General features: G+C 48.8%; 1 protein-coding gene across 1 annotated transcript in view; it reads left to right on the top strand.

Moving 5' to 3' along the window:
- Window positions 1-18987, top strand: part of Grik4 (glutamate ionotropic receptor kainate type subunit 4) — a 425572-nt gene that overhangs the window by 304261 nt on the left and 102324 nt on the right. The window contains exon 9 of the mRNA XM_050120125.1: window positions 13847-14008. Within this exon, the coding sequence (XP_049976082.1) occupies window positions 13847-14008 (162 nt within the window). The remainder of the gene's footprint in view (window positions 1-13846; window positions 14009-18987) is intronic.

Here is an 18987-nt window from a genome sequence, read left to right as displayed (position 1 = left end):
AATTCAGGGAGAGACACCTCACCATCTCTGCTGTCTGTTAATCTTGCAATCTCGAGGTGTCCACCCTCAAGAAGATCTACAAATAAAAATTTACCCATTCTCACAAGCTTGAATAGGAGCAATAATTGTCGCTGTTTCTGTGTGTATCGGAGTGCTACATGTAACTCCAAGCACTTCGTATGAGGATCTTTGTATGTAAGGAGGTAGAAGTATGTATGTAAGGAGGGAACAGATGTAGGTCATCCTTTGGTGTTGTTCCCAGGCATCATCTTGTTTTCTGAGATGATCTTCCTGGCCTGGAGCTTATCAAGTAGGCCCTGCTGGCTACCGTCAAACTCCAGGGATCCACTCATCCCCCCTTTCCCAGTGCCATAATGAGGAGGGCATGTCTCCATGCCCAGGTGTTTTGTGTAGGTCTTAGGGATTGAACTTGGGTCTTCACAATTGTATGGTGAGCACTTTACTGACTGGACTATCTCCCTAGGCCCTATATTTAAGGTCTTTAAACAGTGACTCTGCAAGGTAGAGGTTGTTGTTCTTTAAAATAGGAAAGTGAGTCCAAGGACCACCCACCTCCATCCAGGTCTAGTAAGATGAGCATCCAAACTGCCCAGGCTCCCACAAAGCTAGTATGTGCAGTAGGATCAAAAACCCATTGCCGTTGTTCTTGAGTTCTCAGTAGTCCTCATTGTTCACTATGTTCAGTGAGTCTGGTTTTATCCCAGGCTTTTTCAGGTGGCGGGGAAGAGACAGAAATCTTAAATAAATAAATAAATAAATAAATAAATAAATAAATAAAAATAGGAAAGTGAGGCTAGGAGAAGGTCGAATCTTATCTAAGTTTCTCCAGCCACATGGTATGTGAGAGAATTTGCCAATTCCCTCCCTGTCAACCTCTTGCCTTTGACACTCTGGTTATGGCATTGATGCCCTGTATTACTTTTCTATCATGGTGTAACAAATTACCACAAGTCAGCCACCTATGTAGGTCATCAGCTTGGCTTCCCATGATGGGGCTCTGCTCAGACTGGCTGTGTTGTCATCTGGGAGCCCAGACCTTCATCCCAACTCAGCCCACTTCCACTGGTGGAATTCCCTTCATTGAGGCTAGAAAGCCGACATTTCTGTTTCTTTTTGACTCTTGGCTTGGGTGAGCACTGGACATCGGGAGCAGGTCTCCAGCCTTTGTCCAGGACCAGCTCCATCTCATCAGCAGGAGACTTCACTCGAGCCCCACCCCTTACCCTTTAGATCTCTTTGACTTTCTGTCCTGCAACCATCCTGGGAAAACTTTGCTTTTAAAGCACCTGTGGGTGAGTTGGATGAAGTTTATGAAGTAGTGTATACTAGTCATGGAAGTGAGGCTCACCATAGACCCAGTTGCAGGGATGGGGTGTGTGTGTGTGTGTGTGTGTGTGTGTGTGTGTGTGTGTGTACGTGACAGGAGGTGGGGAGTCCTGTGTCACTTAGGATCATACCTACAGTGCACACTGACCGTGTAAATTAGCTAATTCCTTCTAATTTCCCCATTACCACTAGTGAGGGCTAGACAAGACCAAAGGAAGCCAGGGAACAAGGACGAGTCATTGGGGACAGTTGTGGTGGGAAATCAGTCCACTGCCTGACCCTGTGGCAAGTAACACCTGGCTCCGGGCAGAGCACCTATTGGGGCCTCAGATGATGCTATGTAAAGAGGGATGACAGAGAGCAGAGTAAAAGGGGAAACTGAGGCCCTCTGAGATGTCTGACGCTTTCAGGAGTGCTTTCTCCCCTGAGGAGTTCTGGTCCTGCTGAGAGGAGTGTTTGGGATTAATGACTGTTTGGGCAGCACAAGGAGAATGAGATGAAAACACACCATGGCAAATCATATTATTATTATTATTACATTATAAGTGCTATTGTATTACAAGCACCATTAGGAGTAGCGAGTGCTGTTATTATTAAGCAATCCAGCTTCTCCATCCTCCACTCAGTGTCACAGGCATCCACAGCTCAATTAATCACCACTGGAGGCATCCTGCATGCTGGCTCCGTGGTGCTGGCGCCTTTTCCTCACAGCCCAAGGGGAACAGGGCACCTGTCATCTTGTCAGAAACGTCACCTTGTGACACCTCTTGTAAATTCCAAAGACCTGCTTTTTATCTTAGCCGGAAAGTTACAGTCTTCCTCAACACTTCCTGATCTTCTTGCTCTTGGGGAGCTTCCCATTACCCTAGAGTAAAGCTCAAACTCCTGAGGCCACTTAACAAACTTGCCCCTTGGCTTCTTCTTGTCTTGCTCTTCACCGCGCCCCCACCTCTGGGTCATCTGCTGTGGATGCTTCTGGCTGTTGTTAAAACCCCTCTGAGAGCCTCGTGGCCTGGAACACATCACAGCCAGCAGGCTGCCGGCCTCTCGTGGAACCTGACGCAGAGGTGGAGCCATTGGAGTCAGTAAAGAGGTAGCAACCACTGATTGACACCATCACTCATCTTCCCAGACAACTGTTACCATGGTGAGAAGGGAGGCGCCTGAGGTGTATGTATGTCTATGTACCCGAAGGCAATGCACTGGGACCTAGGAAAGGGGACACTGACCTTCTGCTATGAAGGTGAGAGGTCTCACCAGGGCTCCTGGATGTAGAGGACCTCAGATGCAAGGACTTGGTGCCTGATAAAGGAAGCAAGCTTACATAAAAGCGGCAGCTCTCCTTAGCCCATGGGCAGGAACACAAGGTGGCCACCATTTTTCATGTCAGCTTCACTCTTAGACGCTTAAGCTGCACAGCTCACGACATAGTTAACAACTGCTAATTTAGCACCCCAACCCAGAGACAGAACAGTCTTCTCAGGACAAAGACAAGACGGTCCCAGCTGCTGCAGTGGAGGAAGGAGGACTTAGCACCTGGCCTCCGTCTCCCTCTTTGTGGGAGCAAATGATGGACGTCTTTGTAGAGGTGGTTGCACCCCAAGAGTGTGTTTCCAGGAGAACATTAATTCATTTAATGAATACCTTGAACCCTTGCTGAGCACAGGCACGGGGTGCAGGGCAGGGAGCAGAGCAGTGAGTAAGACTGTGCTCTGCCTGTGAAGTCCTGTTTGTGGGCTCACCCCGGGAAGGCAAAGCAGAAGATGGACACGGTTCCTGGGAAGAATAGATAGGTATGTTTGGGTCATGGGAGTAAATGACTAGGAAACATGCAGGGAGATGAACCCAGGGGAGCTGGGAGGTTTGGGGCCAAATCTTCCATTAAACAGGACTCACTGACAGGTATGAATTAGCCTCCCAGCTGCCACCGTCTTCAAAGACCTATTACACAAAAAGCAATCTTCCAGCTTGCAGCGGGCACAGGCTTTGATGCAGATAAATAGACTGGCAGGTACCATAGTTAGGTGGCCTCTGCAAGGAGGAGGGAAGGAAGGAGAGGAGAGGATGCCAAGGTGCCCTGGAGATCCCAAACTTCTGCTACTTGTAAGGCCTTGCTAAGAATGGCTAAGGCGGGGTTTGTGAGACAAAGGTCAGGGGCCTGGCCTCCGAGAAGTGAATAAATTATGGCTATAGAGAGGAGTTTTAAGAAGTCTTGAGACCCCGACTGCCCAAGTGAGATGGCAGGTGTGTGCTGACTGCTTTCAGTACGGGATCTGCCCAAGTGGATATAGTGCAAACATGCTTCAAGCAGCAGCCAGGCCTGGGGCTGGTGGCTTTTACAGACTTAGTGATAAGAAGCTCTCATACGACCCTAGGGGTGCTGTGGGGCACACTGCATGTGATAAAGGAGGTCAAGGTGAGGACTGTGGAAAAGGCGGGCAGGAATCACCCAAGGACTTGTGTGTCTAACTGCATCTTGCGTGCTGGTGGGAGTGTTGTTCACAGTCCAATTTATGTTCGAGAAACCTCCCTCCAGCAAGAGCTTGGCTAAGGAAGTTGGCGAATTGTAAGACCAGAGGAAGGGGAGGCATAGGCCGGTGAGGACCAGAAACGAGGCAGAAGTGGTGGGGGATGGGAGCAGGGCAGAGTCAAGAGGTAGAAAAGTCAAAATGGTCTCAAGCAGCAGCCAGCGAATGCACACAGGCTTGCGGAGGTGGGTGTGGCTAGCAGGAGGATGAGGGAAGTGCAGGGTGACTTCCAAACTCTAGCTTGAAAGATTGGTGGGTAATGGCGACATTCACAGAGAGAGCACCAAGGGAGAGGAGCCAAGTGGGGTGGGAAGACACAGAGTTCAAGTTGAGGGGTGACATGATCTCAGGACTCTTCCATCATCTCCGCTTCGTAATAGCAGGTTGGGAAATTGGAGTCTTTGGTGTTCGTGGGACTCCCAGGGTGACAGCATTTTAAGTTGTCAGTCATTAACAGCCTCAGCGAGGAGGCGTGCGTGACTGCATCTCCTGGTGGCCTTGCCTGATGCTGAGTGTGCAGGAAGAATAAAAGAGACTCTGAGCTTGCATGCAGCGGGATTTCCTCCCATTTCTGTCTTTTGGGGAAAATACTCACCTCCGGGCACTTGGCTTCTATGTTCTCTAAGCAGGAATGTGTAGAAACCCCATCCTGTGTTAGTGTGTGGAGCGAACCCAAAGTTACACCAGGAAGTATCTTGCCAGGCGTGTAGAGCCACAGAAGCAGGTACGAGCATATTGCAGAATACATGGATGTTTAGTAAATCCCTTGCGGTTGAGTTGACACAAGGCTGCAGCATGCTCCCCGGGCAGTTTAGGGGCTGAGGCTGAATGTGGAACAGCGGGGGCCAAAGGCTGAGGTTTGTGGAAGCAGCAGAAAATCCTGCCGAGAAGGGGGTTGCCTCTGTAGACATGTGACATGTTCTGGAATGAAGGGAACATAAGGACATTCACGACCCAGTCGGGTCCAGGTGGCTAAAATGAGATTCCAGAGGCTACAGTAGTGCTAAGATCATTCCCTTTATAGGTTGCCTGGGGCCCTGGCAGGAAGAGAGACGCACAGGGAGATGAGTTGACTCAGCAGATGGATGGAGGCACTTGCTGTCAAGCCTGGCATGAGTTTGATCCCTAAAACCCGCACTGTAGGAGGAGTGAGCTGACTCCTGCAAGTTGTCCTCTAACTTCCACACACATACTGTGACACATGTGCAACACACACACACACACACAATAAATAAATAAATGTAAAAAAAAATGAAAGGAGCCAGGTGTGGCGGTGTACATTCCACTACTCAAGAGGCAGAAGCAGATGAATTGCTGTGAGTTCAAGGTCAGCCTGTTGCACATAGCAAATTCTAGGTCTGCCAGAGCTACTTAGTGGGACCCTATTTCAATAAAATAAGATTAAAAAGAGCCAGTAAGGTTCAAAGGCCAACGGGAAGCCTGCCGCCTTATGCAAGCGGCCACCTTTGCAGCAGGCACAGGATATGCTTCATGAAGGCTCCCTGGCCTCTGTCTTTTTTAATGCCTACTAATGACACTTGAAAGTGCATGATAGACAGACATGCCAATAATTCAGGGAGCCTGCATCCTATTCTCAGAGTACATGACTTTCCTTTACACGGACTCCCCTGAACCTCAACAACAGCTCTGAACCATCATAGCTGTAATTTCAGAGTGAAGAAGCATGTCTAGTAAAAAGGAAAAAAAGATTTTTAAAAAAGGAAAGAAAAAAAAAGAATTTAAAAAATAATTGAATTCTGGTGTTGGGTTTCAGAGAGGGAAATCTAGGACCCAGTAGCAATGGAGAACACAAGGGTTTAAAGTTCTTGCTCCAGGACCATGCCTGTTCTCCAGTGCAAGCTTTGTGTTATTGTTCTCCAGGCCAAAGGGACAGTGTTTGTTTATGTGCATGTGTTTGTGTGTGCACACCTGTGTATGCTGAGGCCAGGGGTCAGCTTCAGCTGTTTTCCCTCAGGAGCCTTCCACCTTGTCTTTGAGATGAACCCCCTCGTTGGGCAGAAGCTCACAGATTAGGCTTAAAATGGCTGGCCAGTGAGCCCTGGGATCCACCAGTCTTTTCTCCACTCCATACCTCCAATCCTGAGATTATAAGTGTAAACCTGACTTTTTTTTTTTTTTAAAGTAGTTTCTAGACATTGGTTTCAGGTCCTTCTGCTGTGTGATAAGTACTTTACTGACTGTGGGACATCTCCACAGTCCACCCCGCACTCCACCACCCAAAGGAGGTAGTTTTTATTTTCAGCAGTCTCCTTGTGGTGCCAGGGACACAGAAGAGAACACACCAACACTAAGCAACAGGAGCTCATGGGCCAGGAGGGCTCATGGTTGCCAGAAAATGGCCCCTGAATAGTGTGCCAGTGAAGGCCTAATGCCTTATGCGAAAACAGAGAGGTCACCTTTGCAACAGGCTGACCCCATTCATAAGCTTCAGGAAATCTCCCTGTCCAAACTGACTTCTTCATTGCTACTCAACGACACATGAAAGCACATGACAAATGGCTCCCAAACAGTGGCCGCCACAGAGGCTTTACTGGGTGGCTCCTGCCCAGCTCTCTGCAGAAGCTGGAAAGTTCACAAAGCCGAGCCCAACACATCCTGTGCTGTCCCACCCTAGCCACACGTGTCTCCAACTCCCTGGCATCTATTCCAAATGCTGCGCAGAGGATAAAGAGCAGCCACAGCTTTCCCAAGTCCCAAGGATCCATGCCATCCAGGTGCTCAGTCTGAAGCCAAGACAGAGCTCCAAGTTCCTTTGTAAGACAACTCCCTCTCAGGAAGAAACTTAGCCAATGCTTCATGGTCCCTTCCTCACTCGCACCATTTGGTTTGTAGTTGCCGTCTGTGTGGGACGAGATTAGCTTTGACTTGGTTTCCTTGGTTATCTTATAACCTGGCCACAATGAAATCACAATACGTCTGTCTTTATGCTGCATCATGCCCTGACACAACGCTGGTTCTAAGGTCAGCAGGACCTGGGTTTGAATTCACAACTGCCTTTCGCCAGTCATGTGGCCTTGGGAAAGCCACTTTGATGCCAGGAGATGCCACGATTAACTCCCACACCACAAGGCTTGCTCTAAGGATAAATAGAGATCACGGGTGAAATCTACTTAGTTCTGACTGGCACATGGCTGGTGGCCAGCAGACTGTAGCGGTACTCACATTGTTACTTTATTAATGCTTTTTAGGGTTGAAGAAGCCCAGAACTTGAACTCCAGCCTTTTTCTTTGGACACAAATAGTCTCACCAAGCAATTAACACCTTATGACAACCTGGCTAAGTGTTCTCATTTGACAAGGAGCTAAGAATAGCTTCTTGCAGAGGGATGTAGAAGAGGGGGTGTGGAGAAACCCTCAGGCTGGGTATTTCCTCTGGGGCAGGGCTCAGATGCAGCTCAGGGTAGGGTAGCCAGAGAGTGGAAAGAAGAAGACTGCTCAGGCCCTCTTTGTCTAAAGTCACAGCGCAGAGACTGGCTGCACACGAGACAAGAGAACTCACATGTCTGGGGTTCCTATGTGCTGGGTGCTGTTCTACGGGGGAGGAGGGGACGCTGTTTCCATCTACTATAGATAAAGGAATCGCCACTGCAGATATTACTGTGGACCACAGCTAGAATCTATGCAAATGAGCATTAACCCCCAAACCTGTCCTTTCTAACATGCATTTTTTTTTCAATGAAATGGTTACATTGCACAGTGACAGCAGACCCCATTTGTACTGTCATCAGAAAAAAAAAATAGTGCTGTACAGTAGAGCGGCCTTGTCCCCCCAGATCAGTTGTATGATCTTCATTAAATAACGCTGCCGTCCCAAAAGAGAGGTGATGAGGGCCACCACTAGTGGGCTTGGGAAGGAAGGGATAAATTCGAGGGAGGCGGGTTTGACAGAATCAAGGGACTGGGCATGGAGTTTCTAAAAGAGGGAACGGAGGCTACAGTCTCTAGTGTAGGTACCAGAGACTAGGATGCGCATATGGCCCAAGACTGTAGGTGAGAAGGCTTGCTTGGGCTCTGAGATGGTCTTGACATGGCTTCTTGCTTTTCTTCTTAAAGCCAGACACAGGCAAACTCAGTCATTAGGAGCTCTTATTCTTGCAGCTGCATTTGACAAAACTCGGCCTGTCCCCGGGTTGACTAATAAACTTGGCTGGTTAATGTAGGCACAGGGTCCTCCGAGACGACACCTTCTCCTCCCCTCGCTCTGTCCACAAGCACAGATCTGTTTTCCACCCACTGTCCTAAACCCCTGGCACGCAAGCTGCGGGTTTCTTGATATTTGGACCCTACTTAGGATGAAGCATGTGGCTAGCAAATCTTTTCTCATTAGAAAAATAGCCTAGAATGACTTCTTGCAGTGGGAGGGAGAAAAGGAGGGCAGAGCAGTAGTAACCTCAGTCCTCCTGCCCTTCTCCCCCCTCTTCTCCCTTGAATATCTCCCCTTCCCTTCGCTCTGTCCCCCACTCTGTGCTCTCCTCATAGCCTGCCCTTGCTCCCTGGCCTAGGTGCTTCCTGCAGTCCAGGGAGCTTCGTGCAGTCAATCCACGAATGGATGACTGTATGTAAACCACGACCTGGGAAATGTCACATCTTCCAGGGAAGTGGGGAGATTCCGTGGAGCTCTGCTGTCTATGGTGACCATTCCACACAGCCCTCACCCATAGGACATTCACCTTCAACTCTAGTTATTTGGATTTTACATACTATAGCATACACAAACATGCACACGACAAGAGGGAGAACATACAAACATTTTATAGTTTATTTTAACTTTAAAGTTTATTTTAATGACAAAACCCAATGACAAGAAAGCAAACAGTCAGGGGCTGGCACGATCTGTGTGTGTGTTCTTATGTCTTCCATGGGAATAAGATGTGCTTGGTTATAGAGAAGTGGCAATGAGGGCCTCAAGTTCTTGAGAGGCCTTCAATCAACTATTCCTTCCACCAACATTAGGCAATCAGATTCTAGGAACTAGATGTTCTTTTAGGTGCAGGGAGTGAGGGTCACAGTGAGGGTTGCTTATCTTTGCTCTGTGGAGGCATACAGCCCTTTAGAGAGGGTCTACATTGTGCAAAGAGCTATCACACAGCCATGCCCGTGGCAAGGCATGGACAACTGTTGTCTTGATCTCTGTTTCCTGATGTAGTCTTACCACTGGGCACTTGCCCTTACTGGGAGATTCAAATGCCTGGATCTGCCATGAAAACCTGTCTACTCCCAGGACCCCTGGCCCTGTCTGTCATTTATGAAAGTGTCTGTCATTTTATGAAAGACAGGCTGGGTGGAGGGTAGTGGTGACGGGAAGGGTATGGAAACTTGAATGGGCCGTGTTTGCAGTCACAGTTAAAGCTGGAGATGGCGGGGGGGGGGGGGCAGATGAGCCTTCCTCCTTTACAAGCTCAGCATCTCTTCCACCTGATTTGGAGTTTATAATGTTTCTCTGAATGTATTTAAGGTAGCAGTTCCCAAATTGTGTTCTGCAGAACACTACTGTGAGACACAGATTTGAAGGGTGAAATATATATTCCGTAGTTAATGTGTTTGAAAAATTCGAGATTAAACAAAATTAAGCCAGCCGCTTCACTGCAGGGCTGCTTTCAACCTTCAGCATGCAAGGGTGTGCCGTGAATCTTAAAGAGGCAGATAGAATAAGTGGCCATTTCCAATATTATCTGAACATAGAACCTTGTTTTTAGTGGAATTTCTGTGCACTCCTCTGGGAAACTAATGTCCACAGGAACAGACTTAGGGAAATCCTGCCTTAGAAGGATTTTTATTGTTTGCAAACAGGTAGCTGTCAGCGGTTTCCCGAACTCTCAGAAAGTTTGCTTCAGAAACACACACACACACACACACACACACACACACACACACGGTCCAGATACTGGCAGGATAAAATCCTGCCATGTCCCGGGAAATTGCTGTAAAAGGACCTGCCATCTCTCTCTGGTCCTTTGGCAAGCTCTCCAATGAATCGTCATAAATAGCACGAATCACCAAGGAAGCCTCTGAAATCGTTTCATCTTAAGAGGCCTTTGAAACTAGGAAATAGAATAGAGTCAAGGGACAAGGAGGTAGGGATTGAAAGGCAGGAAGACAGACTGGCTGACTTCTGGGGAGACTGTCTCTGAGTGTCTGCAATTAACCCATTCATTCTGACTCTGCCAAGAGCATGCTGAAGGAGGTAATTCCCCCCCGCCGGTTTCCAAGTGGGACTAAGGAAGGTGAGGGCCAGATGCTACTCAGATCTCGCGGGAGTACTTGGGTAACCGTTATCCACTGAGTACTTCTCCCTTGCCGGATGACAATGATAAGCCTGCCTTATACGTGCTCGTTTCTTCTTTTCTCCATTCATTTATTTGACAGTGTGCAGGGGAATGAATGGGTGGGCGGGGGAGTGTGCATCATATCATGAATATGCCACAGTGCTCCTATAGAGGGACCAGAGAACATCCTGACTCGAGTTGGTTCTCTCCTGCGACATCTCAGTCCTGGGGATTGAACTCTGATCCTTGGGCTTTGTGGCAAGCACCTTTTCAATGTTTCTTGTAACAACATAGGTGGTTTCTTTTTTATTATTGATTATTTGTAACCGGAGACTGTATTTTCATTTCCCGGTCACTCAGACCTGAATAATCACACAAAAGCTATATTAAGTAAACAGTGTTTGACCAATGGCTCAGGTATATTTCTCACTAGTTCTTACATCTTAAATTAGCCCATTTCTATTAATCTGTGTATCACCATGAGGCTGTGGCTTACGGGTAAGGTTCTGGCATCTTTCTCCTTCGGCAACTACATGGTGTCTGACTCTGCCTTCTTTCTGCCTGCATTATTAAGTTTAGTTTACTTTTCCCACCTTCATATATTCTGCCCTGTCATAGGCCAAAACAGGTTCTTTATTAACCAATGTAATAAAACATATTCACAGCATCTGTGGAGAATCCCACATGAATTATTTTTTATTAAAAATGGATTCTTCTCTCACACAATAATCCTGAGCACAGCTTCCACCCCCTCCACTCCCTCCAGCCCCACACCTCTGTTCTCCCCCTGATTCACACCCACTTTGTTACCTCTTTAGAAAAAAAGGAGGCCTCCAAGAGATGACAGCCAAACAGGACAAAATAAGATACAGCAAGACAAGACAGAAGCCCTAATATTGAGGCCGGACCAGGCAACCAATAGGAGGAAAAGAGTCTCAAGAGAAGGCAAAAGATTCCCCAGTTCCCGCTGTTAGGAATCAGACAAAAGCACCAAGCTAACAGCCATATAGCATGTGCACAGAGAGGACTAGTGCAGACCCATGCAGGCCCTGTGCTTGCTGCGTCAGTCTCTATGAGCCCCTGTGTGCCCTGCATTGTTGACTTGGTGGGCCATGTTCTCATAGGAGGTTCCCAGTAGCATCCATCCTCCTTTTCAAAGTGTGGCTGCAAAGACCAGAAAAGTCAAAGTCCTTGCTCAAGGTCAGACATCCAGTGTGGTGAGGAAGCTGGGTTTGACCTGGAAGCAGTTGCCACCTCTGCACTGCCTGGTGCTGTTGTGAATATGGGCAGCCGTGGTATCAGGACTTCCTTGAAATGGGCTTCCGTTTATCAGGCTACATATGGATAGGCACAGAGGTGTGGTGGGCTGTCTGCCCACATTGATAAGGAAGCCAGAACGATAGGATAGCCCTTGGCTTCTCCATCCACGGTCAGCAAAGCTCCTCGGTTTCCCAACAGCAGCCTGGCTCTGTTCCTTAGTCACCTCACCCTTGCCAAATACATCTTTTCTCATTAGCCATCTGCCCTCTCCTGCCTGCTGATAGCCCACAGTGGCTGGGCAGCTGCCCTGGTAGAGAGACAGGACATAATACCAGCTTATGAATCAGTACATTCTCTGGCACATCTATGATCCCCTAATGGGAGGATGGCAGAGTCCAAAACACACTTCATCCTCATCCAAGTCTGCTCTGCCGGGGTTGGTGGCTGCAGAGGAGTCTTTGTGACTCCAGTGTGTTAGCCAAAGCAGACAAGGCTGGAATCCGGACAGGTAAGCTCAGAGCCTAAGGCATTGGCAGCGGCTGTAGGTGGGGGCAAGATACGAGCAGGAGTACCAGGGGCTAAGAGAGCAAAGTCATCAAAAAAGGAGAACACCTAAAAGAAAGCAGTGTTTCCACCTGGCCAGGAAGCAAGCCTAAGGCACCCGCCATCTGTCACTTCACACTGAGTGACGGATGGGTCATTTCTAGTGTCTGTAAATACTGTGTGCCCACGGGTCAGGGAGCCGTGTGTGAGGCACTCGGAATGAGCACGCGATGGATACAGCTTCGGTCTGAGAGGATGGCCTGCCCCGCCTCTGAAGGCACTTTTACAGGAACAGATGGGTGAGCAGAATAAGCTACATGCTTTCCCCTGGTTTCTTGTATGGGGTCAAAGGAGGTCCAGGGAAAAGACTGGGTGATAGGGTAAAGGCCGTTTGTCACAGTTACCTAGCCCATTGTTGGGATAAAACACCAGGCCAAATCAAATAAAAGGAGACAGAGTTCATTTGAGCTCATAGTTGAATGTCACAATCCATCCGAACTGGGAAGGGAGTAATGGACGCAGGAGCTTAAAATGGCTGCTCACGTCGTATCCGTGATCAAGAAGCTAAGCACAGTGAATGCTTGCGGTCGGCCAACCTTCGCTTCTTGGTGCAGTCCAGAGCCACCTACTTTAGTGTATGACTTGCTGCACAAATTCGGCTAATCAAGACGTCCTTCCCAGGTGGGGCCAGAGGCTGCTATAATTTCCCACAGATGCGCCTAGAGACGTAACCTATTAGGTGATCTGAGATCCTGTCAAACTGGCAGCTGTCGCTGGTTATCACAGCATGGACGACTGGGTGGACATCCTGCACTTCTGGATGTCACTGCCCGGAAACCCCAGTTCTCTGACGGCAGCGGCCCCTGCTCCCACACTCATAGCTGTCTGAAGTGATAATGCATTCGGCTCTTGGCTGTCTGTCTCTTCGAGTCCTGTGAGGCCCCTGAGTACAGCAAGGATGTTCCCCTATGCATGTCCTCTCTGCCTAGAACAGTGTCTAGCATGCGAGAAATGCTTGCATATGTATGAAATGAATGGAAACCGTAATGACACACGGAGATACAACCTTGTCTGCACACCTTCAGGTTGACATTTTTAGAAGGCAAACATGACTTTGATACTCCACTAACACCCCCCCACACACCCACACACCCACTCACAGGACTGACTAGTCTGGGATGCTCCCTAGCATTTAGGCATGTGTACTCTGACCCCAGTAAACTTCTCCATCCTCCCCAGGGTGTGTGTGTGTGTGTGTGTGTGTGTGTGTGTGTGTGTGTGTGTGCTGTATGTTCATCCAGTGCTTCTGGAACTTTGGTGTGCATGACAGTTAGGGACCTAGTGATTATCCCACCTGGACTCAGCTCCAGGCATACAGACTCAGTTAGCATGGTGGTGGTCCATTTTGAGGAAGACCTCTGGGGTGATTCTGATGGTAGAATCGTACTTCAAGGAGGATCTCATGCCTTCATCAAAGTGCCACGGGCACTACAGTGGATGGCCACATCCTTTCTCCCCTCAGAGCCTATGTCTGATGACTTCTCTGTCTACTTACATTCTCTGTGTAGAAATTGCCTTCAGGCCTGGCTCCAGAGATGACCTGCCGAGGATGCGAACTTCCCTCCACCCATCACACATATTCCTTGTGTCTCTCTTCACCTGTCACATCTTGTATTTCCCTGGCTTAGGAGCTAATCTACTGAATTCTCTTTTTCTCCCTGAACCCCAGAAGAGCCACTCTGAGTTATTCTGTATACTGAGCACTCAGGGAGCACCTCGTGTGTCCTGAGCTGGCCACAGCCCCAGCATGCTCCCTCGTGTTCTTTCTTCTTCTTCCCCATTCTAACTGTGCTCTCTCTTTCTGATTGCCCCATCTTCCCAGGAATTCTCCCTCCAGAGAATGGACAGTCTTGTGGATGACAGAGTCAACATCTTAGGATTTTCCATTTTCAACCAATCCCATGCTTTCTTCCAAGAGTTCTCCCAGAGCCTCAACCAATCCTGGCAGGAGAACTGTGACCATGTGCCCTTCACTGGCCCTGCGGTAAGTGTCCTATAGATGCCCTTGGGTTCTAACGCTCTGTGGTCTACCACATGCTCCATACAATGAGGCAGGGCCAAAGTTATTGGCTTCCAAGATGCACCAAGAATGTGAGCCATGCTGTATCTGGAAGAATGGCTTCTGGAGGCCCAGTGATGCTGCCGAGAGAAAAGAGAGGAGGTCTCCTAGAAGGTGGCAGGCAAGTCCAGTCAGGAGCTGAACTACAGTGATTTGGTCAACTAAGGACCCCAGAGCAAGCAGTGCTTCCCTGTGAATGTTTCTCCTGGGACTTCATGGTCATCATAGTTTGTGTAAACGCAGTCTGTGATATTTACACAATGATGCTGTGGATGAATCATATACTCCTCGGGGTATCCCTGATATTAATTGATATGAGACTTGGCATTCGTTCTTTATGCATGGGGCAAAGGGTCTGGTTCCCCTGGGTGGAGAAGGAGCATTTTCAGTTTCATTCTTAACACCTGAAGAGGCAGGTCTGCCCCGTGGAAGCCTCCTACAGCTGGTGTTGCCCTGGGTCACCTTCCTAGCCAGTTTCAGAGTCTTTCACCCCCCAGGAATGCTGGAAGGGGTCTGGGTAGCAGACAGTGTTCTGCTGGAGTGCAAACAAGCTGAGCCTTGAACTTAGGTCAGCCTCCGTGTGTCCTCACAGGTCCTGTCCCTCCTTAAGTCTACTTTCCCTGCCCCCCTTGGCCTTCTTGCCTGCATGAAGGGTCCCTGTTCTTACTCAGGTTTACCTCTGCCTGGGCATTGTGCACATCCCATAATATTACCTGCCTTGGCCTTTTTCCTTCCTCATGGCATCCTAGTGAACAGTTCAAAGACGGCCGTCCGCTTCTGACAATGAGAAAACAGGTCCAGGAAAGCAGGGTGGCAGGTGGGGTCTCCCAGGGCCTCGTTTTTATACAGCCGGGACTGGTACCTAGATTGACTTCTCCCCATAGGCAACTTTGCAGCCACCCTCTCTCTGCAATGGCCTCTGAGAGGAAAGGAGCCTGGAAGGGGAGCTGGCAGCGGTGACGATAGCGCAATTCCTCCAAGCCTTCTCACCTCTGTAGCTCACCTTTCCGAGGGCTGCCTCTTCTGCTTCTCTGGAGGCCAAGAACTTCTCCCCACAAACAGCCCAGCTCCTCATGGCAGAGAGCCAGAGGGTGAGGGAGTGGGTTCTAGGGAACCACAGCTTGGGTTCTCTCCTGTGCTGGTTTAGAGAAAGGGTGCACAGGCTCCTGCATCTGCGGGATGTCTATTCCCTTCCTCCTCTCTTTCGGACTTCTCTTCCACTCTCTCTTTAGTTTCCCCCGCCCCTCTCTCCCTTTCACTCTCTTTCTGCTTCCTTCTCTTTCCTCTATAGCATCTCTCCACTCTTGATTCCCCTCTCTCTTCTTTAGGCTTGTATGAGAGACTGCCCCGCTTCCCTGCCTCCTCACAATCCCAGGTGGGGCTCCCCAAATGGGGAGTCTGGTTTGTAGGGTTTCAAAGGAAGGACCAGGCTAAAGATATCCAGGAGAAAGCTTGGCGTGCTTAGCCTGGACAAGAAGCTTCCAGGTGGCCAGTGGTACGCCACAGATGCGCTTCCTGCCTGAGACAAAGCCAGCGCGGAGGGAGTGGTGGGAAGGGACACACGCCCACTAGTTTCATATGCCATCCCCATTAATCATGCCACAAAGAACAAAAATCGTGGGAAACCATTAAAATTACAGATGGCTAGATTAAGTAATTAGAATTTAGGCTAAAGCAGATGTTTGTAATTAAGTGTTTATTTTGTTGAATAAAATCCAGATTGTAAGAACTAGTCCATGAGATCTTGATGGTCCCTGCCCTCATATTATTTTGTGGGGCAGAATCGAAGCTTCCAGAGGTTCATGGGCAAATGGGCCTTTAGGAGGAGACAGAGAATCCAGTCCTTCCTGCTTTGGGGATGATGGGGGTTACAGGTGTGTGTCTAGAAGATGTCCTTGTTTTCATTTCAGGGAGGGAAGGGAACCCAGCCGCAACTCCCTGAGTCAGAATTGATTCGTCTTAATTTATACGGAGCCTTTCATCCCCCGAAACAATTTGCAAAACAGCTCAAAAAATAACAGTGAAGAACCAAATGAAAATATAAAAACAAGAGAATAGAGGGTTCCTTGCCAAACAGCTGCTTGGTGCCAAGAAAGAAGAGATGATTTTAAATGAGGATTGAGCCAGTTTAGGGGATCTAAAATTTAGAAGAGACAGGGACAACATGGGATAGCAAGGGACAGCAGAAGCAGAGACAAAGCCAAGAGGCAGGCTTGCACCCACACAGATGGGCAGCGGGAGCATCAGAAAGATGGAGGGGTCAATCATGAGAGGAAGAAGAAATGGAAAGGAAGGAGAAGAGACAAGAGAAATGTCTCCCTTCTCTTCCCAATGGACTCAGAAGTAGAGACGGGGACAAAGCCTTTTATGACACAAGCCACTTTTCACTGACAGTGGCCCAAATGCTTTCCAGAATGGAATTAGTTGATAATAACAGAGGGAGAAGGCAATTAGGACATTGAAGAGATGGTTTGGAATGGACAGCTGAACCACGAGGGTACTGATGGACTGGCAGGGATGGCAGAGTCTTACCCCCTGACAGCTGGGATCTCGAAAAGAGAATTGAAAAAACGGAAAGAGATTAGCAACTGGGGCAGATTAGCTACAGGAGTGAAGGGGTGGGAAGTAAATCCTCAGGAGGGAGGAAGACGAGATGAGTGGTCCTAGGTCCTAGGACAGGACCCGACAGAAGAGGGGAATCAGGTGAGGAGATTGTCCTGAGGGTAGTGCATGTTCCCATAGACAGGGTAGTAACTTGAGTTAGTCCACTTCAGAGGAGACCTAGGAAGTACAGTGCCCTTGGGGACACTTTACCCACGTCACTCTCTGAAGGCCATGTGTGTGTCGAGATGAGACAGGAACCTTGATCATCTTCTACCCTTGTTCCCTACCCCAATGTCCTCAGCTTGAATTGTAATCACAAGAAATAGCTGAAGGATCTAGAAGACCCTGGAGTTAGAGATGACAAGAGACATCGGGAACAGGCACATACCGACCGCTCATCATTTGGATGATGTACTAATAAGAACATCAGCAGGGGCTAGGGAGATGGATGTGTGGGCGAAGTACTTGCCGTGCAAGCTTATGGACCCAAGTTTTGATCCTCAGCACCCACATAAAAGTTAGGCTGGCATTGTTCACCGGTGACCCCAGTACTGGGGGGAGGACGTGGAGGCAAGAGGAGTCCCTAGAGCTTGCTGGACAGCTAGCATAAGCAACTGGAGAGTCCCAGGCTCAGTGAGAGACCCTGTCTCAAAAAGTAAGGAAGAGATGGAGAGAGGAAGACACACTTAAAAACACAGGTGCACATGTACTCACATACACAGTTGTGCATATATGTGTATACACATACATATGAACACATGCACTTGTGTGCAACACACTGATAGGTAGGTAGATAGATAGATAGATAGATAGATAGAGATAGATAGATAGATAGATAGATAGATAGATAGATAGATAGATAGATGTAGGCAGGCAGACAGATAGACAGACAGAGACGGAGATTGCCAGTCAAGGAAACCTCATCCTAGCCGGAGTGGGACTAGCAACAACCACGTGCTAGGAAGGGAGACAGTGGTGTGGTGTGACCAGCGTCCTCTGAAATCATGCACTGTCCCTCGGGAACCAATGCACAGCTTCTAAAGGAGGACTGGACCTCAAGAGGAGACGGGTTACAGGCTTGTCTTGGGACCTTGAGCAGCATTACCTTGAGAGAGGGGGGGACTCTAACGATTTAGAATGCTCTCAGTTGCTAGTAGCAGGAACCCAGTTAAAATGCAGTGTGGTGTCACACAGCATAGGGAGACCTGAGGGAGAGGTAACCGGAGGCCCAGACCCTCTCGTTCTCTCTTCAGTCACATGTGGGGTCACCTCCACTCTCAGCCTGGAGCTAAGCTGACTGAAGTGGGTCCAGGCATTACATCCAGAAGCAGCACTTTCTAGAAAGAGAAGAAGGACAGTATCTTCTAGGAGAGAGAATGTGTTCCCGAGAAGCACAGCCTCTGCTCAGGGTCATGACCTGTTCTACTTTGTGCTACACGTTAGCAGTACAGCAGGGTGACTCCGTTGGCACAGGCACAGCTGGACCAGAAGCTGTTGGTGACATGAGAGGACAGACACATACACAGAATGGGAGGAGGCAGAACAGGGCCTAGGCAGGCATCGCTGGCTAATGGCTCACATCTTAACTGACACAAGGACAGCCAACCAATGAGGCCACGAGGTAAACTGGGGGGGAGGGGTGTCCCAGACCCTGGACATCCGATTTCTAATAATAACAACATTGCAATTATGAAGTAGCAATGAAATAGTTTTATGATCTAGATGCTTAAAGCAACAAGCTCTCAGCAGTGGTCTACTCTCGGGTAGAGGCTGGTCAGAGCTGGAGAGGGCATCTAGAGCATCATTATTTCATACGTCCTTTCAGTAAGGAACTGTGGGCAGCCATTAGTAGGAGAGCTGCATGTTGGGGGGGGGTGATGAGGTTCAAAGAAAAGGACAGCTGTAAGCTGGTGGAGGAGCAGCAGGTGCTAAGCAGATGAGCCCCGCCTCCCTTAGAGGAACTAGGTGACTAGGACAAGGGCAGTGAGTAGAGGTGCTCAGAGCAGTGAGGTTGCTCAGTTAGTTCAGCAGGGCTATATGGTTTCTGCTCTTATTGAGACCGGGGGTTGGGGTTTGGATACCTTTGTCTGCTCAGACTTCAGGTCACACATGGCCCCAAGGCTAGGCACAGCAAGAAGTCAGGTGGAGTTGGAAAGGCAGTAGACTTGATGGAGTCAGCAGGGACTTGAGGACTTTTCTGACCGTATCAGAATAGACTGGTGAAGATGTCACCATTCCCAGATAGGACCTGCTAAATGACAGGGGCTGAATAGGATTAGAAAGAAACACCAAGGAAAGGA

This window comes from Alexandromys fortis, unplaced genomic scaffold, assembly GCF_014885135.2.
Source record: "Alexandromys fortis isolate MF-2015 unplaced genomic scaffold, M_Fortis_MF-2015_v1.1 scaffold_190, whole genome shotgun sequence".
Taxonomy (NCBI): Eukaryota; Metazoa; Chordata; class Mammalia; order Rodentia; family Cricetidae; genus Alexandromys; species Alexandromys fortis.
Note: the sequence above shows the minus strand (reverse complement) of the source record. Positions and strands in the feature narration are given on the sequence as shown.